The sequence below is a fragment of the Colossoma macropomum genome, unplaced genomic scaffold (assembly GCF_904425465.1).
Source record: "Colossoma macropomum unplaced genomic scaffold, Colossoma_macropomum, whole genome shotgun sequence".
In the NCBI taxonomy this organism is placed as follows: Eukaryota; Metazoa; Chordata; class Actinopteri; order Characiformes; family Serrasalmidae; genus Colossoma; species Colossoma macropomum.
In genome coordinates this window covers 9,634-34,399 of record NW_023495172.1, presented here as the reverse complement: position 1 = coordinate 34,399, position 24,766 = coordinate 9,634, and the positions used below count along the sequence as shown (strand labels likewise).

The 24,766-nt window shown below is 37.0% G+C and overlaps 1 protein-coding gene across 1 annotated transcript; it reads left to right on the top strand.

The window, feature by feature from the left end:
- LOC118801077 (immunoglobulin superfamily member 1-like) lies at positions 1–24,138 on the top strand. Its single transcript, XM_036561267.1, has 7 exons — positions 1–141; positions 6,778–6,928; positions 8,449–8,721; positions 11,065–11,340; positions 21,584–21,856; positions 23,053–23,349; positions 23,869–24,138. The coding sequence occupies exons 1-7, from the start codon at positions 1–3 to the stop codon at positions 23,979–23,981; spliced, it is 1,524 nt and encodes a 507-aa protein (XP_036417160.1). The 3' UTR covers positions 23,982–24,138.
- The last annotated feature ends 628 nt before the right edge of the window (positions 24,139–24,766 follow it).

Sequence of the window (24,766 nt, the reverse complement as noted above, 5' to 3'; positions counted from 1 at the left end):
ATGGATCACCCTCACTGGTATGGCATGGTGGGCAGCAGGGAAAGCGGAGAGTGGCTGAGAGAGCGCAGCTGCTGCTGCCTCCACCCCAGTAATGCGCGGAGTGATGCTGTGAACTGCAAGGAGATCTGCTGGACAGTGGAGGTGAACGCAGTGCTAAGTCTCTCTCAGTTGTGAGGACACTGCACCTTGGTACAGGATACAGCCCCGAGAGAGAGGGCGGAGAAGCGCACAGCCTGTGGCACGTTCGTATAATGGACAAAAAAAGCACCACACTTGCAGTTAAAGGGACAATTCTTCCTAAATAAGTCGATGCTGGGGCCGTTACTAATGCAGCACTGTCATGTGTGGTATTTCATGCTGGGCTGTGGCTTAGATAGTGTGGTTTCTGTTTGCCATGAATGTGAAGTATATACTTAGAAGTGACCTGCCTGCTTCCTGGCCGCTGAACGGCTGTTCTCCACAGCTGCTTTCTTCAACAAAGAGCATTCGTGTAAAGGATAGTGTTTCTCCTGTCTTAGTCTATGCAGAAGCCACAGGATGATCTGAAACAATTTTGTGCCAGATATTCAAAAATGGAGGAAATCCTGAGGGGGCAAATACTTTTTCATGACTTTAAAACTTGGAATGTTTAAAGTATTTTAGTACTGATGATTTACAGGTTTGATTTATGCAGATGTTGGTGCTCAGCAGTTCTTCCCTTTAAGTTTCCTGAAATGTATTGTTTTCCGTCTCTCTCTCTATATCTCTCTCTCTCTCTCTCCATCTCTGTGACGTGTGCTTTGAGTGTAAGAACACAGGAAGTGTTGATCGTTGAATGCACTGCTCAGTCAGTCAGTCAGTCCGTCATTACGGGGACAGTATGGAGTTCAGGTCACTCTCTGTAATACTCTGTGAGTAAATGTTCTCTTTATGTCTTCATTAGAGTGAGAGCTGCTGTATGAAGGTGTTAATATTCAGTCTGAGGGTTCTGAGTGATCAGCTTCTGTGTGATTCAGTAACTGAATGTAGTTCAGATAGTTTACAAGCTTTTTTATGCTGAAATCAGAGTGTGGAGAGTTTCAGTTGGAGGTCCGTTAACATGTTTTATTATAAAAACATATGAGTGTCTACTCTGTATTGCAGGTCATTATCAATAAACATGCATTTTTGTGTCCTCAAGACACAACATGACATTCCATGCTGAATGATAGTTGTTATGTCTTTAGTGTTTGTTATTGAAATTTAATTGACACACAAATGCTGAAAAAAATGACATTTTAGAAGAAAATTTATAATAATATTCAACATTTACTACTCTGTCGATTTTTTTATTAAAAAATGTTGTGTAATTTATATGAATATTGATTATTTTCTGCATGTCCTGAAGTCTAGTGTCCATCTTGTTACAATGTGGTCACAGTCAAATTTGTAAAGATAGAAAGACTTTAACAGGCCATTGTTTTTCTGCTTTGGTAGGAAATTAGTTGCGAAAGACAATTCTAGACTAAGCTATTAAATAAACCAGTTGTTAATACATTTTGAGCTCCTGTAGTGTACAGTATGTACTTTTAAGTTACATCTTAAACATTCTGTAAATTCATTTACACTGTATACTGTTGCTACTTCAAAAATGAATGGTAATACAACAGTTCTGAATGTTCTCCTATAAAGCTTAACAAGACTGGAGAACACATGGCAAAGGATCCGAGACTGTTCCTCTATACATTCCTCCAGATTCTGAGATCCACTCTGTGGACTCTCCTCTTCAGCTCATCACACAGGTTTTCTATGTGTTTAGGTCAGGGGACTGGGGTGGCCAAGGCAAAACCTTAATTCTGTGGTCAGTCAACCTTTTTTGTCTTGATTTTGAGGTGTGCTTTGGATCATTGTCCTGCTGGATGATCCAAACTATGGCACACTTTAAGCTTCCTGGCTGAAGCAGCCATGTTTGGATTTAATATCTGCTGGTACTTGATGGAGTCAAGACACGTGGTCATAAAGATGATGTTTGATTCTAGTTAGGGAGACATTCTGACCCCAAGACCTAAGTGATGTCTGCAATTCCTGTGATCCTTATAGATGTTTTGTCCACTCAAATCATCTTCCTCACTGTGCGTGGGGTCAGTATAGACATATGTCCTCTTCGGAGCAGATTCTGAAAATCTCCAGTTGTTCTTAATTATTGCCTTGATAGCGGATATGGACATTTTAACTTTAACATGACGTCACTGGGGCTGAGAGTGCATCTGTCTGAGAGTGCATGTCTGCAGTCCGACTATACTGAAACATCCTTTTGTCACACATCACTGCTGTATTTTCTGGTGTTTCTAATAATGATAGGTGACCAGGGGTTGGGGGGGAGGGGTGTTTGGCCTGTGTTTCATCTCATATATATTCCTCGGTGAATCAGGAAGTCAGGGCTGACCATTTAAGTGTTCTAGTATTTGGGTCAGGAGACGCAACACTGCCATGAACCAGGTTTAAGCCACAATCTCAAATGGCTCCCTTCTTTGTAGGTCTTAAAATAATGGCTAGTGCACCTAAACAGTGCACAGTGTGTCTAACAACTTTGGATTCAGCCATGTATGTATAAATTTATACTGGACATAAAGTGTAACATTTGGGAGTAAAAGCCAACATTTCATAATTCACATAGTGCACTATATAGAGATCAATGAGCCATTTTAGATTCAGCCTTAGGATTTTCTGAGGTATTATCATAAAGATGTTTAACATTGCACACTAATGGGCTGTTTTTTATGTTGCAGTCTTCAGCAAGTTACTGTCTTGTGCTATGTTAAAGAATGCTAAATATTGCACTTAAAAGAAGCTTGTATCCATTAAATGGCTCTGAAACATGAAATGCCCATTAAAGTTATCTGCTTTTGCCAAAAAAATTGTATTGTTTTTTTTTTTTAAATAAAGTTTAATTTTGGACTTTATCTGTATTTTGGTGAGTTAATTTTACTTAATAACAACCCAACTGCAGTTTTATTGACATTCCCAAAAAGTAGATATCCACTTTTGCAAGTGAACTTTTCATATATAGTCTTATGGCAGTGTTTTATACAGTCTAATCATGTGTTAGTGACAGTACCAGTGGTGGTGGTCAGTGCTGTTGTAGACGCGCTGTGAGACTCTGCAGTTTTTGGTGTTGGTACTGATGTACAGAATATACTTTCTAATGCGCACATCATTTCCAGATGAATAAGATACAGGGTGAATATTGCAACAGAGGGACACTTTTAGAAATGTTACTTTCTCCAGCACTTTTACTGTGATCTTCATGTCAAATAATCTAACTTCATGTCATATAATCTAAGGATAGATTTATTCAAAACTTCAAATCTCTAAAACAGTGTTCAAAAGCCCACACTAGAAAATACAAGATGCAAATAAAATGACCTTTTAGAACAACTGATGAGCAAAACATTACTAAACACTTAGCTAAACATGACAGTTTCGAAATTGGTGTATAATTATTTAGATCTCGCCTTGTTTGTGTAGGGGAACAATATGAGCTGTTTTTCAGATATTGTGAATTCTATGTGATTAAATGGAAAGATTCAGAATATATGTAATATTTTGTACATTAACTAGGCTAGGATGTAAGAAATAGGTGTCCAGTCCATCCTCTCCTGTGGTTTTTCATGGCTTAATGGCAGTGAGAGCGTACACTGCTATATGCGGACAGAAGTGATTGAGTGTGAAGAGCCTATGGCAAAGGCTAGCGGTAGAGGTTATATCTGGTTTGTTTAGTTTCAGTCTCAGGCCAGTGCTATCAAATATATGACCAGTGTATTAAAACACTTGGTAGAGCCCTTTTTTGGTCAGGTGGTCACAATAGGGGTTGCAATAGGGAAGGACCTGGTTTTGATAGAGTTTACCGCCTTCCAAAAATTTTGATTATTAGAAGAAGAGCTAGTAATCAAACAAAGATAATAATCTGATTTGGTGGAGGTAAATTTATTCCTCAACTTCCTCAATGATCTCTATGATCTATTCCAGAGCATGAGGCAACAGTCCATGCCTTAATTCCTGCTTTAAGCAATGAAGAAATTTCATTGGTGGGCCAGGGAATTTTTTGTAGGGTTGTTTTTGTAGAATGTTTATTTTTTATTATTTATTTTTTAATAAAAAATGATGTCATGTATTTTCTAGAACAGAGGAGCACCAGTAGCCAATCTGACTCATGTTGTTTATGTGTCAAACTCCTCATTTCACTCAAACTCTTCAGAGTAAACAACAAAAAGGTATCGGAACAGTAAACAGGACTATACTTTTAAAACTCTGACAATCCAAAAATGTAATTTTGGCAACACCATTCAAAACAAATTGATGTGTGTACTTTATAAGCTGCATAAAGGTAAAGGCCAGGCATACAAGGTAACTGAATTGTCAGCTTCAAGTGGCAAATGTTGGGATTGACCGTCAGAGTCCCCCTGCCCTCCCCAGCATTAGGTTACTCCTGCTGGATAAACCGTAAACTCACCCAGCCTAAATTCCTAACGTAGCTGTAAAGTGTAGTTCACTGAGGCATAGAGCTCTTGTTTAAAACTGAATGAGCTTAAAGCTCAAGCTTCTAGAAAATACATGACATCATTCTTTATTAAAGGACTAATATGTAATAGATTTACTGTGCTAAATTATAAAATAACCATGATATGCCATCAGAGATTAAGGAAACATGCTAAAGCTGAAATAAAACACTGGCTTCTCCAAAAACATTGCCATAGCCAGATTGTTCTCCTTTAAATTTTGTGTTCCAGAGCGGAAAGTCTGTTTGTGTTTTGTCTTGTGATTCCACCTGATGCCCTTTTCTCAGTACTTTTTCAACACCCCAGGCTTCCAGATATGGAACAAATTGGCAGGCAACCATAGCGTGCTGCAGCCATGGAAGCAAGCAAACAAACTGGATCAACAGAGATAACGTTAGATTTTACCTGACCTAAAAAGCCTCTGCATTCTTCTAAATAGCTCAATGACCAGAGTAAAACATGAGTAAATATTGGCAATGCATTTGAAAGATGGAGACAGTTGCCCAGAAGGACTTAAATATAGATGCTGAGTTGGCAAATTTTCTCCTGAACAGGTAAGCATTGAGCTTCAGCTAAAGTTAGCTAAGCTTAACTAATTTAACATGGCTACTAGTAGGGCATGGAAAGTAGTAACATCAGCTCCAGAGTGTGTATTTTCAGAGCCATTGGGTTTTGTTTTGGGATAACAGGCTTAGCTTTGGCTACCATACTTAGCCAGACATGCATCTAGCTAACATAACACTGACAGAGTTATGAAAAATCCTCATGAACTGGTTCATAATTTGCAAACAATAAAAACTTTGCTAACGTAAACATTAGCTGATCAGCTTACAGTATAGGACTCATTGTCCCTTGCCATTGTCAAAGTTTAATGGTGTGCACATCTTACGCTGGTTTCTTTAGGTTCAATTTCCTCAACATGGCAACCCAAGTGAGCTTCAAGCCTGGGGAGGAAGGGGCAGATAACTTTTTTGATAACTCAGATAACTCTTTTGGATTTAGACTGCAGCACCCATACCAACACTTGCTCTCAGTATTACATGTTGTTCTTTTAATAATATTCTTTGTTAATAATATTGTTAATTTTTTTTATTTACAGATCATTATAATAAATGACAGTATGATAACTTTAACTGCAGTTATACTTTTTCACCTTAAAATGCTTTACTGCTCTTTCAGACTTCATTCTACCTGCGATACCAGCGAATAATTTATATTAATGCATCATATTTTCTGTTTCTGTCTCTACTTTAGTGCTGACTGTTCTCATCCACAGTGGACAAAATCAAGGTAAATCATTCACATGTATATGAACTGGAATATTTTCTTTGCAGTCATATTCATTTGGACATATAATGTACATTATTCATTTAATAGATGACTATGAAAAGTGGCCCAGATCAATAAAATCAAAAGTGTTAACATGTTTATTGCCTGTTAGAGATCAGTGTGTAAATTCAACTGATGTTGTTAATGTTTAGGAGATCAGTGTAGTGTTTTTTATGCGTATTTATCTGTAAATTTCTGATTATCAGCACTAAAGTCTGAGTCAATCTGAGGACTGTTTGAGACACGATGGAAACTTTTATACCAAACACGTTGTTCTGGGGGTTTTAAATGGCCTTTTTAGGTAAACGCAGGATCTGAACAGTGGTTTTCTGAACTGGATTACTGACTAAATTATGGCTAAAATCTCTACAGAGTCACTCTGGACACATAGGGTTAGTCCTGATGGTCAGCATGATGTGTGATTTGCGTCACTGTTTTTAAAGTGTCAGCTCAGCTGAACATTAGCATTCATTAAGTAGTTAAAGCATGTATTAAAGAGGCAATCTAGAAGATGAAAAGGGGAAAATAAAATATCACTAACTACAAAATTGTATAGAATATAAACATTTTGCAGTGTTCATGGAATTTTCATGGAGATTCTTGACATCAGCTGTCTGGCCTAATCCAAAGGCTAACAGTCTTATTTTCATTTCCAAGCCCATAGCAAAGATCACTTAATAAACATTAAGAAGAGACCTAATCCCCACATAAATATTCAAAACATTTAATAATGAACATCATAAATTAATCAAAAATGTACTCGATCTCAGCACTGCAGTGACACTGACATGGTGGTGGTGGAGTGGATCAGACACAGCAGTGCTGCTGGGGTTTTTAAACACTGTGTCCATTTACTGTCCACTCTATTAGATGCTCCTACCTTGTCTCTTTTTAGTGTCTCTTTCTAAAATGCATCTGTTCTTATCAACAGTTTTCTAAAACACTTACACAAATGTACACCAGGGCCTCCTTCAGTCTCATGCACACCAGTGGCTCCTTCAGTCTCATGTACACCAGTGGCTCCTTCAGTCTCATGTACACCAGTGGCTCCTTCAGTCTCATGTACACCAGTGGCTCCTTCAGTCTCATGCACACCAGGGTCTCCTTCAGTGTTATTGCATCAGGGGCTCCTTCAGTTTTAAAACGTTGTGCACCATGTTGCTACGGTTTCCGGGTTGAACGACATGTTTCGTTAAAACTATGTAAAACAGAGTTCAACTGGCTTTCAGATGTGTTTTCTCTCATTTGATGGGCTTGTCAGAGGTGTTACTCAATCAGCAGTGACTTGCATTTAAACCCCACCATGTCAAAAAGGCAGTGAACACAGTGGACTGTAACAAAGTCCTCTACACGCTGCAGCTCAGTGTTCACAACTATTAAAGAGTTAGAGTATTAAACCCTTATTTAAAATCATTTCATCAGGGTCCAAAATTCTTCTACAAGATGCCAAGAATGGCCTTCTCAGCTGCCATAGCTGCAACTCTTACATAACACTGTGTAGCTCCGAAGGGGACTGGGGTAAATATGAATATTAATTTGAGGAAACATTTTGCATAATTTCTACATAATTTATTTTATTCGTGGCCACAATTTTTTTATTTAACAGTTAATCTCTTTTTCTTTTAATCGTGTGCATATTTTCTTGAATTCATGGGTACATTTTTTTTGTATTCGTTCCCACAAACAACAATTTGTTCTCACATTTTCTTGTAATCTTGCACATTTTGTTTTTATTTGTGCACTTTTAATCATCTGCAAAGAAAATAAATGTAGCCGATACAGACCGTGTTATTTGTCCTGTGTACAAGTAGCTAACAGGTCCCTGAAACTATCTGAAGGCTTTTGATTTGTTAGATTTATCTGTTAGACAGAGATGCTTAATAGGATCTGATTTTGATTTGTGTCATGAAGACACTGTAGCTACTCTTCACAGCGGGGCTACAGAATCAGCAACGCGGTCTGTACCTGTTACATTTATTTTGTTTGCAGAAATGAAAAAGATGTGCATTTTTAAACATGCGCACAATTACAAGAAAATAACAGAAGGAATTGTTATTCGCAGAAACAAATGAAGAAATTGGTTCCATGAGTATGCAGCCCTGGTAAAAAGTGGAAGAAAAATCTCTGCAAAACCAGCCAGTAAAGAATGTCTGTAGAGTTACCTTTTTGGAGAGACTTGTTTCTTTGTTTTTTTGGACAGTGTCTGTATCTCTCTATTCAGATAATATTTCAGTAAGGACATTGTATAAACACATGATGAATTTAAATATGAAAAAGAGTGAAAATCAACATCTGCAGTTCATCTGAAACCAGTATTCTCAAACAGACACTTAAGATCCAGTACAGCTCCAGTGTAGTGGATCTCATGTGCACTGCAGATGTTTTTAGACAGTAAAATTATCCAGACTGAATTAATCATGATTAATGATTTCAGAAACTGGTCTGTTCTGAAAGTATAATAATAGTGTGATAATAACAGTTACAGTGTGGAGGTGTGTTCTGTGAGCTACTATTGAAAAATGATCATGCTTTATAATTTACATAGACATAGAAAATATCTTCATCAGAATTGTCTGTTCTGAGGATTTCTTTCTCTCTACAGAGAGACCAAAAGCTGTGGTGTCCATACAGCCTGATAAACAGGTGTTTATAGGAGAGACTGTCACTCTCAGATGTGACATACAGGGAGAAGGAGTCTCTAACTGGCAGCACAGCTGGTTTAAAGATGATTCATCCACTCCTGTCAGTAATGAACAGCAGTACAGAATCAGCTCTGTTACAGAGTCTCACAGTGGAAAATACACCTGTAGAGGAACAGAGAGAAGAACATCACGCTACTCACACACCAGTGATGCTGTTACACTGACTGTATCAGGTGAGTGTGATCATCTCACAGCAGTAAACATGAGATCAGAGAGTTCTGTGTTCAGTGGAGAGTCAGTCACTCTGAAGTGTGAGATTAATACTCATGATGGATGGACATATCAGTGGTATAAAGAGGATAAACAGAGTAGATGGACTGCAGTGTCTCAGTCTGTGTATTACACTGTAAACAGAAACACTCTCACCATCAGAGAAGATGCTGTGTTTAATGGAGATCGGTATCAGTGTAGAGGAGAGACATTACAGCACAAGCTCAAGCAACCCCTGAATATTGTTCAGCCCTTTATCAGAATCCCCTGAAAATGTTGCTGTCAGCCAGAGACGTTATATGTGAGTAGACCGGCCACTGGTTAAAACAGAGAACCATTTGTAATGTCTTCTGGGTTTCTCAAATGCTACAGGGTGCTCCCGAGCAAGTCCAAAATGAATGGGTTAATATGGAGTATTTGAGTAAAATCATAATTTATAAATGCTTAAACATTTTTAAGATAAAAGAATGCATTCATATTTTAACACTGCTGTTAGATTTTTAAGCACTTATTTGCATTTATAAGCACTCCAGCTGGTTTCGAACAAGAAGATGGCAAAGCTGACTTCAGCCTCATAGAAAATCAACCATTGACAGACATTTTACAAGAAACTATTCTACTTTTGCAAAAAAGTTTCCTGCCAGAGAAACTAAAGCTTACAGCAGAGTGAATTAAGTCTGGGTTTTTTTTTTTTAATAAATTTGTTAGCATATACTAGGACATTAGCACATACTGACACATGTTTACAGACACAACAAAAATGTTGTGGCTTTCAAGGTGGTTTGATTTATGAGGAAAGGACAAAATAGCATTGACATTTGGGTTGCGATCCCTGGTCTAACTTCTACCTAAATACATCAAGTCTTCAAAGGTAAGACATGCATATTTTTATGCCCACTGTGGCAGAACACCTGAACCAAGGGTGGCTGTATTTAGGTGTTCAAGCTTACTGTGTTGTTTTTCCAAATCTCATCTGTCTGACTGATTTTAATGCAGTCATGTGGTCTTTATTGGGCAGAAGCTGTGCCTGTGGTGAGTGGCTTTATACTGTAAACAAAGTTCTGGTGCTACACCTGCCTTTCTCTCTAAGACAAGCAGAGATGCACATAGGAAACATTTAATATGACTGATCTGAGTAAAGCTATAGTAATAAACACACATTTAAACATCGCCAGTCCCAATAAACTGCATTGGGCAGAATTTCCAGAGTAGAGATATTAGGGTTAATCCTGAGAAAAGCCCTTCATATCACAGACTTTTTAATGGTAATCAGTATTACATTTATAGAATAATGCTTTGCAGTATTTATATTTTGAACATGTGGTTTCTGATACGTCAGATATATTAATCACCAATATGAATTAAAAAAAGGTGTAGATACTCAATACTAACCTGTTCTCTCCTCTCCTCTGTTTTCTCAGCTTTACCCAGAGCTACATTGACTGTAGAACCCAAATGGAGTCCCTTGTTCACTGGAGAGTCAGTCACTCTGAAGTGTGAGATAGAGTCTTACAGTAACTGGAGATATCAGTGGTATAAAGGCAGCAGTAGAACTGCAGTCAATCAGTCTCAGACAAACACCTTCACCATCAGATCAGCAGCAGATCAGGATCAGTACTGGTGTAGAGGAGAGAGAGATAACAGACCCTCATCATCACAACTCAGCAATCCTGTTACTCTCACAGTGAAAGGTAAGATTTATAGTGATATGTCATCACTGTAAAGTGTGAGTTTATTCAAATCTTTTAATTTGTGTAAAATTAGATTACTGGTAACAAAACATAGCAAATTAATTTAATTAATAAATACAATATTGTCTTTATGTTGTGACATACATGACACCAGTTTTGACCAGCAGGGGGCTTTTTTCCCTCTTATGTTTTTAGGATCCAGATGATCACTGAAGAGCTAAGTCGCTAACAGTTAGCATTATATACCAGCTTTGATCAGCAGGAAGTGGCTGTTTTTCCCCGTATTCCCCGACCAAGTAATAAACAAGTACTTAGCATTAACATGCTAATTGTAAGCCATTCAGCTCCCCAGAACCCACCTTCTTTTTTGTCATCTTACCCTTCAGGGCTATATGTATTTTTTATATTAGTGGCTTCTAATCCAGGTTTTGGGCATTTCTTTCTTAGAGCTTCATGTGTGTTACTTTAGCATAGCATTTTAATCTTTAACTTTACTTTGGAAAAGGCATTTCCAATGACAACAAATAATGATTTATTTAGTAGATAAATTGAGCGTTTAGGTTGGGAGTTTAGTGTCTGTACTGTCTGAACTGTGTGCTTCATCTCCAACTGCAGAAAAACCTAAACCTGAAATCACATCAAACCATAAAGGAGCTGCACTGATAAGAAATCCAGTGGTTCTGTACTGTGAGCTGGATCAGTCTGCTGGATGGAAGTTTTACTGGTCCAAACACACACAGAACCCTGAGAATGAGATCAAGACTGAAACACACTCCTACAGCATCAGCTCAGTCAGTGTCTCTGATGGAGGACAGTACTGGTGCAGAGCTGGGAGAGGAGACCCAGTCTACTACACTCACTACAGTGATGCTCTCTGGATAAAGGTTACTGGTGAGTAGAAACTTTCTGCTTCTGATCTGGTGCTGAGCATGGACTATAAACTACATGAAGACAGCAGAGCTTTAATATACACAGCTTCATGATCAGTGCACCTTTAACATTTTACAGTTTTATTAAGGTTGTGTGGGGACGTCAGATCAAGCCTACTATGTGAACAGGACAGAATAAAGTAGCACAAGGCTAGTTTTGGTTTGTCTGACTAGCTGCCTAAAAGGAAATGTCTACTGTTTTCAAAATTCTGATTCTTGCATAATTCAAACATCATGTGATGATGTGAACAAAGACAGAGTGATTTGATGTGGGATGGTGCGTTTTAGAGAAACTTACTTATTATTTCATTACAGTGGTGATGATGGGAACCAGCGGTCACAGTGTCTACAGTTTTATTTACTGTCCTAAACCAGCAGCTACACATTTTCATTGTAATTTTGACAATTATAAAATAGTGGTAAATATGAAAAGTAAGGTTTTTTATGTTGCCTCATAAAATCTTACATGTACTTTGGACATTAAAAATGTGTTTTAGGCCAAAATCTGATCTCAAAACCACAATAAAACAATTTCTCATACGTTCAGCAATATTATCACAACCATTTCAAGAAATAATTTTTTGTGGGAGCTTTTTGAGGCATTAAATACTTTAGTGTTTATTTGCTGAAATGAACATATTAAAAATAAATAAATAAATAAATAAAAATAAATAAAACTGTTTTATTGTTTTCTCCACCATTTTAAACTCAGAAAATAAATAGAAATGGTGCACTAAAGTTGTAGAGATGTATTAACTTATTTTCACTTAAATCAACAAAACATCATTTCACGTTCAAACTGTTCAAACTTTCACGTACAACTGTAGTAACAGCTTATTGTGTGGAGCTCATAGCTGAAGAGGTGATTAAGGTGATCATTTTCATCTACTAATACACAGTACATTAACTGAGCTTATTAAGGCTGTTATTTCTTCACCTGCTGGAGTCTCTGTGCATTATGTGTGAGGCTGGAATGAGTCAATGATCAGACTGTACTGTAGAGATGAGAAGATTCCTACAAAGAACTGAATTGAAAGACTGAAAAGTTGTTAGCCTGTTGTTAGTTTCTCTCTCTAGCCCTTCCATTTACATAAGGACTCATTTACAGAGAAACTGTGAGGTTATCTACCATTTAATAGAGGGAGGCTGATGAATCTTTTGTTGTGTGTTAAACATGTTAGATATGTAAATGAACTAATGGAAATAGTCCAAAATGACCTGGAAATAAAGTTATGAGTTGTTACTTTAAAGTACAAAGAGATACAAGATTTGGTTATAGTAGAGGCATTTGATGCCATTGTGCCAGTTAAGTGTATTCATTAAGCTGCATGCTAAAATCTTCACTGTATTTTTCAGGTACAATTCGTTCAGTCTCTCTGATGGTCAGTCCCAGCAGAACTCAACACTTTACTAAAGACTGTCTTTCACTGAGCTGTGAGGGACAGAGTGACTCTGCTGGATGGAGAGTGATACGATTCACACACAGTGAGAAGGTGTCCGATTGTTTATCAGGCTGGGGATCAGTTACAGGATTTACATGCAGCATCAGCTCCCTCAGTACATCCCACACTGGAGTGTACTGGTGTGAGTCTGAATCTGGAGAGAGCAGCAATCCTGTCAACATCACTGTGCACAGTGAGTCTATGTTACTATTAGCACTAATTGGAGCCCAGTAACAGTGGAAAAAGATAGAAATGCTCAAAACTGAAATGTTTTACAAACATTATATTTTAATTATTTTAAAGATTTGGATGCAATAATAGCCCATGAAGACTAAATCCGCATTTGGATTGGCTATAATTTTCTACAAACCTAGATGTTTGCATCACACATGGTCATATCACAGAAATCTAAAAGCTGATGATATTGTGAATATTAGGGATGAGTCTGAATTTTTAAAAACATTTTATTAAAAAAATATAAATTAAAAAAATCAAATAGTAAATTAGGAATCTCAATATGCAAATTAGCATGTCTCTATTTATCTATATTAGTGAGATCTCGCTTTACTGATTCATTTGATTTTCTTTCTTCTCTTGCTAATGTGCTCCTAGTATAGAGAAGATGGAAATTATATCACCCAACTATTTCTCAGTTCAGGAAGTGTTTAATATAGATATGCATGCAAATCTATGAGCTAAAACTCAAATGATGATTAAATTGACCGAAGAACTGTCAGAACAGCCTCCAAAATCACAGGCACTGACTTTACACATTCCAGTGTCAGGCAAGGGTTCAGTCTACCATCTCAGATGTGCCCCACCAAGCTCATGTCCTTATCTGCTGTCTTCCCTCTGACAAATGCTTCCAAAGCAACACAACATGCATCGATTACCTCTCTTATGATCTCTTACATTGATCTTCTACATACTACACTATATATTCACAGTGTGAAGTTTCTGCAATTACGGCCATCTTCCTTATTCTTTACTGCCAGTCACTTGTACTGTTTGGTGTCACTGTTATTTCTTGTGTGTGTAATACCTCCCTCCCTTATTGCCCCGTGTACTTCTATTTATATTTAAATATGTAGAAGCATGCTGCTGCAGTGTAAGAATGTAACTGTATTTTTGAATGCCCTCTATTCTGAATACATATGACAATAAACCAAACTTGAATATAGAATGAGACAGCTGATGGATTAGTTCAGTAAAAAACAGAAAGTAATTCAACTTCTCTAATTCTCTTTTGGGAAGAGGGAGACAAAAACACTGAAAAAAATAATGAATGTGCATGACTTAAATGTGTACATCAGTTCCACACAACTTGAATTAAGTAAATTACTTAAGTACTTACAAATAGTAATCATGTTGATTTAATATATTTCATTCATGTGGAGCCAATGTTCACATTTTAATCAACAAATTTAAAGCAACCTTTAAGCAACCATTGTTCAGTTTACTGGCCAATCCAAATGTAAACAAAACAAGTAGCAACAGTAAAAGAGGAAATTACTCCAGGACTGATCTACTGATAACTTTCTCTACTAAAAAACATACCATGTGAAAACAGAATATAAGAATTTGTATCCATCCCACATTTACACATTTACATCTGTCACTACTGAGCTCTCTGAGTTATAATTCCTGTGTTCTCTACAAATTCTTTCCTCACTGTTGTTTTACATTGTCCTACAGATGGTGCTGTTATCCTGGACAGTCCTGTTCATCCTGTGAATGTGGGAGATCCTCTGACTCTGCGCTGTTTATATCGTGACCCAAAGCCCTCAAACCTCACAGTTGAGTTCTATAAGAACGGATCAGTCCTCCAGACTCAGACTACAGGAGAGATGACCTTCCGTACTGTCTCAAAGTCAGATGAAGGTCTCTACCACTGTAAATACCCAGAGAAAGGAGAGTCACCACAGAGCTGGATCTCAGTCAGAGGTGATCAAGTACATAGAATCACAAATTTTTCTTAATATTATTTGATATTATAAATCCATCAATTACAGCACTATAATGTTTTTTGTGTTTTGGTGAATTTAATTCAGGAGCTTCATTCTCAGTGTTCAGTCTGCTCAGTCGTTTAATGGCAGTGTCTCCGTATCTGCTGGTGTCCGTCATACTGACCGTCAAATGCTGCAGAGGTAAGAACACAATTTCTTCATTAACCTGAATTAATTAATATAAAAACTAATAAATTAAAATTCGTTAAGGGCTAATTTGAAGTGTTCACCATTGTGTATTTCACAGTTAACCCTGATGAGCTGAACACAATGTGAGCAGTGATTGAAGATGGAGTATGTTGATGAGAGTCCAATGGGAAGTTTTTACATCATGATTATAATCTTATGGGCTTTAAGCTTCAACACCAGAAGTCTGCACTTTGTGTTTTTATAGTTTCTATGGCTGTGTTTTAAGCTTCATAGTTGAGGAACAGATTAAACCCCAAATAGAGGTCAGTGCAATAGAGACTTAGAAATAGTGACTCCACAAACTAAAATGTCCAGCAGATTAATTTATTCTCTCTCTCAGTAAGTCAGTAAGTGTGGTGTCAGTAATGAGATACTACTGTAACTATTTCAGGTCAAGACTGAGCCTTAAAACACAAATTATTCTCCATTTGTAAGACATTAATTTCTTTTTATGTAGATTTTGATAGATACTGAATGTTTTACTTGCTAGTCACTTCAATTCTTCAAAAATATCTGATAACTAGTGAAAATATTTCATTATGTGAATAATGTGTTCAATCACTTTTTTAAAATACATTTTTCTTTTACATTTATTGTTGTATTTTCCTGTTATTTTATATCCATTTTTAAATCATAGCTTATTTTGTTTAAAGGTTAAACAAACCTGAAATTCTGTTTTGTCTGTATGTTTGTTCTGAATGAATGAGTCATTTACAGTTTCTTGTAACTACTTTTGTAACTACCATTCATAACCTGTGTGGGCATTTCAGCACAATATGTTCTATATCAGGGTTGCCAGTGTGTGCTGACCATGGACCATGGAGACTCCTGCTCTCCAATACTGTGCAGAGAGCCTCAGCTGCATGTTCCATCCTGATGACACTGCTGCCTGCACAAACTCAAACTACTTAATCATAGACATTGTGTCACCTGCCTCACAAAACACATTCATATTCATACTAACAGATCATTATCAGACACTTAACAGGAGTCACTGGTTTTCACTGGTAACAGTGACTGATTTTCAAACATCTATTTCTCATTGTTAGCCTGTCAGGCCTTTAAAAGTAGTCACTGGTTGTCATTGGTTAATCTAAATAGTTCTGTTTTTTCTCTGTATTCAATATTGTATAATAATTGTAAGCTCTTATCCTTTGTTCATATTGCTCTTGTTGTGTTTTTGTTTTGCTATCCGGTGTCAATCAGAGGAAGATGGGTTCTCCTTTTGAGTCTTGATTCCTCTCAAGGTTTGTTCCTCTTCCTCTTAGGGAGTTCTTCTTACAACTGTTGCCCTTGGTTTGCTCATGGGGGCTCGGACCCAGATTTTCTGTCAAGCTGCTTTGTGACAGTGCCTGTTGTAAAAATCGCCATAAAAAAAAACTTGACCAAAAATGCTGCCTCCAACACATAAATAAGAGACAAACTTGGGGCTACATTAGCGAATTGTCTCCTCCTAATGTGACCTCAAGGTAAGGGTTGCCAGCTGTTTGCTGCTTTGTATAAAAAAAGCAAACAAAACCAAAAAAACGCAATTCACACACACACCCATAAACAAATTTTGTGTGTTGTTAAGACCGGCTGAGACCAGTGCACAATAATATTATCGAATATTATTATTAATCTTTTGTCAAATGTGGTTTGTGTTTTATTATAGCTTTTATATTCACCTTACATTTTTAAAGTTGGGTAAAAAACAGACAATAAAATGATTATATTATATATTTGGTTTCTTCTTTTTTCTGCAAATGATGTCTTCTTCATGATATCTAAGTGTAGAATGAGAATGAAGAGTGTTAAGGGAGCAGGTGCAGTTCTGAATGTGTTTGGACTTTGTGTTTAAAAGAATACAGAAATCAACAGAAACAATTGAATATTTCTTTGAAAAAAAAAAACTTGTTCTGTTTTTCTGATACTTGATTTGCTCTTTTATACATACTGATGTCATCACCAGCTTTTGAGGAACGGGGATCCACTACTAACGGGGATCAGTTTCACTTTCACTTTTAGTCCCGGAGCGCCGTTGCTGCTGGTCACGTGATCAGTGTTATTGTGATGCTGCTGCTGTTTGAAGCGCTGCTGCTGAGAAAAACCTCAGACGAGCCTCGAGACACTTTTCTCTCCTGTTCAGGTGATTCACCCACAAATGAAGCGTTATGCTGTTCTTATGATCTAAATCAGCTGCAGTGGAGACATTTAGGAACGATCATTTGATTATTAAGGCTGGTTTAACCGTAAGTTCACTTCGTCCTATCAGTAACGTTACTGTCCGGCAGAATCGCAGTGATTTGTGATGATCTTTCTTCACTGCTAAGTTGCTGTATAGACTTCAGTCTGAATCAGTGCTTAATCAATCCTGCTTAACTCTGATGATCAAAAAATAGCAGCTATACTCAGTAAACTGTGATTTATAAGCTTCATTTGATGATGTGATTTATAAGGCGGGTTCATTTGATGTCTGTCAAAGAAAAGGTGGTTAAATACACAGGACTACTTAAAGATGAATAAGCTGACCTTTCTGGACCACATTTAGTGCACTCACTGCCCAAATACAGTATTATGTGGCATATTACTGATGACATATAGAATCAGTTGTGTTCCATATTTATCAATGGGAACATTTAAAACTATCTAAAATATTTTAGAAAGGGGGTTCAGATCTTCCCTCGCTCCTCCCCAGTTTAGCCTCTGACCTCCAGTACATATTGTACGCTACAGAAAGACTATGGTTCATTCAAAGTTGTAAATGATTCTGTACTGAAAGAAAACCTGCTCAGCTTAACCAATGCAACTCTAACAAAACATTCAGCTCATCTGAATCAGCAGAGATTTTTACAGCAACACTAAAAGTGATAATGTATTTAACCTGCTAACCTACCTGAGACTGAATAGCTAAAACCACAGTAGACACTCGGTAGCCTAAATAGTGCTGTTAAGAAAGGGAAGTCAGCAACCAGAAAGTCGTCAGTTTGAATCTCAGACTGTCTGGACATTCTTGTTTGAACATAGTCAGCCTGCAGTTGTACACTTGGCTAAGACACGTAACCCCTACTGCCCCAGGCAATGATGCTCTGCTGCTTCTAGACTAAACTTACATACTATAGTATCAGTGCTGTCATGCTTAATCCTTCCATCTCCATTTTTGTTTTTTTTGTTTTTTACATTTTCTTGCATGGCCAGTTACCTCTCACATTAATGTACCAAATTAAATGAGAAATTATCCAAAAATACTTGAGAAAAAAATATGTTACATTAAGTTCCATTATTAATGGAACATTTTTCCTTCCGCTGTAAATTTACCATTTTGGAAATATGAGGCTTCGATTCAACAGCGCTCATATAAAATATTTTTTAAAACATGAACTTTTCACTGTCTTAAAATACTAAGATTCTGTCTGCAGTACCTTTCACACCCAGTAGGGGCATCACAGCACAGCAAACTCTGGAGAACATGGCAAATGTACAATGTTTAGTTGATTCTGTTCTCCACACATCTTGGTATCACAGCAAGAGGTGTATTAGTTTTTTATTTATTTATTTTTTTTTTAATTGAATAAGGGTTAAGACAAGATTTAAAAAAAAAAAGCATTCACTTTCGTTTCTTTTATTAGTTGCTATGCAGTGACCATTTACAGTTTTAATGCAAGTTCATGCTGAAAAATGCACATTACTCTCTCTCTCTCTCTCTCTCTCTCTCTCTCTCTCTCTCTCTCTCTCTCTCTTAGGAAGTGATGAGTGTTGAACACAGAGCATTGTTCAGTCAGACAGTCATTAAGGGGACAGTATGGAGTTCAGGTCTCTCTCTGTAATACTCTGTGAGTAAATGTTCTCTTTATGTCTTCATTAGAGTGAGAGCTGCTGTATGAAGGTGTTAATACTCAGTCTGAGTACAGACTCTATCTGACATGAACTGAATCTTCAGCTCCAACTCTGCTCGACTCACCCAGGCTCATTAATACTACCTGTAATACCAGCTAACATTTCATATGAATGCATCATATCCTCTGTTTCTACCTCTACTTTAGTGCTGATTGTCCTCATCTACTGTGAAGAAACTGAAGGTGAAGCATACATAAACATAAATAAACAAACATAAATAAACTAAATATGAACACATTGTCTCTTCATACTGAATGATGTGTTGTAGACTGATTTATAAATACTGATATGAATAGGCCGCGTGCTGTCTCTGTGCAGGTCCTTCTGTTTTTGATATTTGGAATATGACACATAAGACACCAAATGTAGCTACAATTTCATTTCTGTTATTTCATTGCAGCAAACAAGAGAAAGGTGAATGCATGGAAGGCTGCTGATTCCTACTAAATTAATGCAGTAAAATGCAAGCTATGAACTTTTGGTCAAGTACATAAAAAACTATGAGATAAATGAGTAGATAAATAAGGTTGTGTTTGGACCTGGTTAAAGAACAGCAGGATTATTCTAGAGTTGAATAAGGCCATATGACAGACAAGTGACAGATACATGACTGAGCGAAACCTGTGATATATCTCAATGTGTCTTCTAAATTAATTAACAGAATGTTTAAAGAAGTATTTCATGTTGTTCTTGTAAATTAGAGTAGCAGTTAAATGTGTACATTCCATGTGCTATTATTTAAAAACAAAATAGTTTATTTTTACATAGATGTGAAAACAAACTTCATCAATGGACTTTTTGTTCTGAGCATATTTTATTTCCACAGAGAGACCAAAAGCTGTGGTGTCCATACAGCCTGATAAACAGGTGTTTATAGGAGAGACTGTCACTCTCAGATGTGTCGTACAGCTGGTTTAAAGATGCTTCATCCACTCCTGTCAGTAATGAACAGCAGTACAGAATCAGCTCTGTTACAGAGTCTCACAGAGGAAAATACACCTGTAGAGGAACAGAGAGAGGAACATCACGCTACTCACACACCAGTGATGCTGTTACACTGACTGTATCAGGTGAGTGTGATCATCTCTTCAGTGTTCAATAATCTCAGTATCACAGCAACACAGATGAGACCAGATGTTTAGTTTGTGTGATTCATTAAGGGAGAGACGTTATAAACCAAAATCATGGTACAGTATCACTGTTACACTCACTGTGAAGGTGAGCGCATGACCTTTTACTTTTTTATGTCTTCCACATATAAATTCAGGTGTTAGAGTGTAAGACAGGGGTGTTTAATCATATGTGAAAAAAGCCTGTGTAGCTGCAGGATATCATTCCAACAAAGCAGTGATTCCAATTGTTTGAACAAGTTGAACCAGGTGTGCTCCTGCAGGCTTGGAATGAAAACTTTCAGCGACCCTGTGTGGATAAGATTGGACACTTCTGATTTAAAATAACCTTAGTGTTTTAGTGACATTTTCAGAGGTTAAAATAACTTAATGTGAAAATATTCCCTGTATATTGTGCTCTCTCCTCTGTTCACACAGCTTTACCCAGAGCTACACTGACTGTAGAGTCCAGATGGAGTCCTATGTTCACTGGAGAGTCAGTCACTCTGAAGTGTGAGATAGAGTCTTCCAGTGACTGGAGATATCAGTGGTATAAAGGCAGCAGTAGAACTGCAGTCAATCAGTCTCAGACAAACACCTTCACCATCACATCAGCAGCAGATCAGGATCAGTACTGGTGTAGAGGAGAGAGAGATTACAGACCCACATCATCACAACACAGCAATACTGTTACTCTCACAGTGAAAGGTAAGGTTACTGCTTTTGTACTGTCACTGTAAAATGTGTTTTTAATAAAAACATTTAATTGCAAAATTAGATTTGTGGTACCAACATATAACAAATTTAAAATACAGTTTATCAGTACTGTTCTTGGAAATAAATACATAAAAATACAAATATTTATAGGTGGTTCAGTTGCTTCTAATTAGAGTTTTGTGTATTGTTTCTGTTAAAGCTTTATTTATGTGGCATTTACTAACATCATTGGATTTCTGCAAAATTAGGTAATGTGTACTGACACATAATAAAGTTTTTAATACAGTATATCAATCCTTTTTTGGGAATAAGACTTTATTTTTACCTCAAAGGTTGGTTTAGTGATTTATAATCAGTGTTCAACATTTCATTCTGTTCCTAAAGCCTTGAATATGTGACTGTTTTTCAGCTGAGCCTCCTCAGCAAATACACATGTTACTATACAGATAATACTTCAGGAAAATCATTGTACAAAATGTATGTAAGTATAATATTTCACAGTGTTTGTTTAATCTAAGTGTATTTAGGTGAAAACACAAATTACAAATCTGAAACCAGTGTTCTCAAATAGACATTAAAGTACCTGTAGGAGCCTAAAGCTCCTGTGTAGTGGATCTCAGTGCCCAGCAGATTTTCATTCAGACAGTAAAACTACTTAGTATACATTAACAAAGTGATTTAAGGAAATGGTCTGTTTCATGTTTATCTTAGAAAGATTAAACATTATTTGTGCTGGTAACAATTAGACATATGGATGTGCATTTTGTGAGTTACTACTGAAAAACATTATTAATTATAGTGTAAACATTCAAGCATAACATCATCAGAATAATTTGTTCTGACCATATTTTATTTTGATTCCACAGAGAGACCAAAAACTGTGGTGTCCATACAGCCTGATAAACAGGTGTTTATAGGAGAGACTGTCACTCTCAGATGTGACATACAGGGAGAAGGAGTCTCTGACTGGCAGTACAGCTGGTTTAAAGATGATTCATCCACTCCTGTCAGTAAAGAACAGCAGTACAGAATCAGTTCTGTTACAGAGTCTCACAGAGGAAAATACACCTGTAGAGGAACAGAGAGAGGAACATCACGCTACTCACACACCAGTGATGCTGTTACACTGACTGTATCAGGTGAGTGTGATCATCTCTTCAGTGTTCATTGACCTCAGTATCACAGCAACACAGATGAGACCAGATGTTTAGTTTGTGTTTTTATTAATGAAACTGACTCTAAATCCTCTGAATATGCACTGTTGTTCTCTTCTTTCTGTAGATCTACCCAAATCTACACTGACTGTAGAACCAGAGAGTCCTGTGTTCAGTGGAGAGTCAGTCACTCTGAAGTGTGAGATTAAAGGTTATGATGGATGGACATATTAGTGGTATAAACAGGATAAACAGAGTAGATGGGCTGCAGTGTCTCACTCTGTGTATTACACTGTAAACAGAGACACTCTCACCATCAGAGAAGATGCTGTGATTAATGGAGATCAGTATCGTTGTAGAGGAGAGAGACGCAGCAGACCAACATCATCACAGTGCAGTAACTCTGTTACACTCACTGTAAAGGGTGAGTTCATAAATATTGTTAGATTTCTGTAACACTAGATTATTAATATCAGCAACTCACAAGTTGGGCAAGTTTTTTTAAGTTTTTAATTATTTTATTTAATGTTACAAAAGGACATTTTTAATATTGCATTTAGTCGAATATCAAATTGTGCAATGTACATCACTGTGCAAAACTCAGAGGTACCTAAACAAAACAGTAAGTGTGCTTTTGACTGTAAAACACTAATATCACAATGAATACATATAATCATTAATGCAGTAAAAAGTAACAAACATTCTTGTTTTTAAAAAGTGGTTGATGTCTTGTGAGCTTGTTTGAGAAACAAAGTTTGATTCCAGATTTTTCCAGCTATCAAAAACTTTGAAAGAACATTGAAACTAAGTATTGGCTGGTAACTACAAATGCGACCAGTCTGTCACAAAGAGAGGTTTGGAAATGATTAAGTAAACACATAGACATATGTGAAATCACCACTTTCTGTATTAATATTGTTTGTAATTATACTGATTTTGGTGTTTTTTCTGGGCTAACAAGCATTTGCAGAATAATTAAACAGTTGAAACACTTTTGCTTGGGTGCCTAAGGCTTTTTAACAATATTGTAAATATTTCAGTTTGTTATTTTTACAAGTCAACCCATCAACTAAAAAAAGCTACTACAAAGTGAAGACTAAGATTTCTACAACATGTTTTATTACTGATGGAATAGTGTAAGCTGCCTGAGTTATTCTCTCTCCTCTCCTCTGTTCCCACAGCTTTACCCAGAGCTACACTGACTGTAGAACCAGAGAGTCCTGTGTTCAGTGGAGAGTCAGTCACTCTGAAGTGTGAGATTAACACTCATGATGGTTGGACATATCAGTGGTATAAACAGAATAAACAGAGTAGATGGACTGCAGTGTCTCAGTCTGTGTATTACACTGTAAACAGAGAAACTCTCACCATCAGAGAAGATGCTGTGATTAATGGAGATCAGTATCAGTGTAGAGGAGAGAGACGTTACAGACCAACATCATCACAGAACAGTAACTCTGTTACACTCACTGTAAAGGGTGAGTTCATAAATATCATTAATTGTCTGCAAAAGCTTTTTTTCTCAAGTTTTTTTCTTTTAAGTTTTTAATTATTTTAATGATTTTATTTAATGTTACATAAGAATGTTTTTAATATAGCATTTAGGGAATATAACATTACACTGTGTATATCACTGTGCAATAGACTTTTGACTGTAAAAACACTGTATAACATCACAATAAACACAAATAATTACTGTTTTACTGTATTAATACTATTTGTAACAATTCTAATTTTGGTGTTTTTCTGGCAAATAAGTGCTTGAAGCCCAGTTAAATAGCTTCTTTTTTTGGGGTGCCTAAGACTTTTGCACAGTACTGTATATATTTCAGCCATTTTTCCTTACAAGCCAAACCTTCAACAAAAAAAAAAATAATAATAATAATAAATAAAAATTTAAAATACTCTGATGAGATTTCTACAACGAAACGCTTAATTACTGATGAAGTAATATAAACTGTGTGAGTTATTCTCTCTCCTATGCTCTGTTCCCACAGCTTTACCCAGAGCTACACTGACTGTAGAACCCAAATGGAGTCCTGTGTTCACTGGAGAGTCAGTCACTCTGAAGTGTGAGATAGAGTCTCACAGTGACTGGAGATATCAGTGATATAAAGGCAGCAGTAGCACTGCAGTCAATCAGTCTCAGACAAACACCTTCACCATCAGATCAGCAGCAGATCACGATCAGTACTGTTGTAGACGAGAGAGAGATAACAGACCCTCATCATCACAACCCAGCAATACTGTTACTCTCACAGTGAAAGGTAAGATAAGTAATTTTTATATCCTCACTGTAAATGTGAGTAATTACTGTGGTAAAGACTCTGAGATCATTGTGTGAACTCTTCATGGTCTGAACTGTGTGCTTCATCTCCAACAGCAAAAAAACCTAAACCTGAACTCACATCAAGCCTTAAAGGAGCTGCACTGATAGGAAATCCAGTGGTTCTGTACTGTGAGCTGGATCAGTCAGCTGAATGGAGGTTTTACTTGTTCAAACACACACAGAACCCTGAGAATGAGACCAAGACTGAAACTCACTCCTACACCATCAGCTCAGTCAGTGTCTCTGATGGAGGACAGTACTGGTGCAGAGCTGGGAGAGGAGACCCAGTCTACTACACTCACTACAGTGATGATCTCTGGATAAACACAACTGGCGAGTGACATAGTTAACAGTCTATAAATACTGCAGATTAAAGGAAAGTTTATTAGGTGTGTTTGTCATGTTAAGTTGAGATTATCCTTTCAAGAGAGTGTCACTTCTTTAGGTAGCACTAGCACCATCACAGTTACTGTAGTTATATTTCCAGAATACTGTGGACTTTGCTCTCTCATCCCATTCAGTCTTCAGTCTACGGGAGTTATGTCCATTCACAATAACTAGCTTTT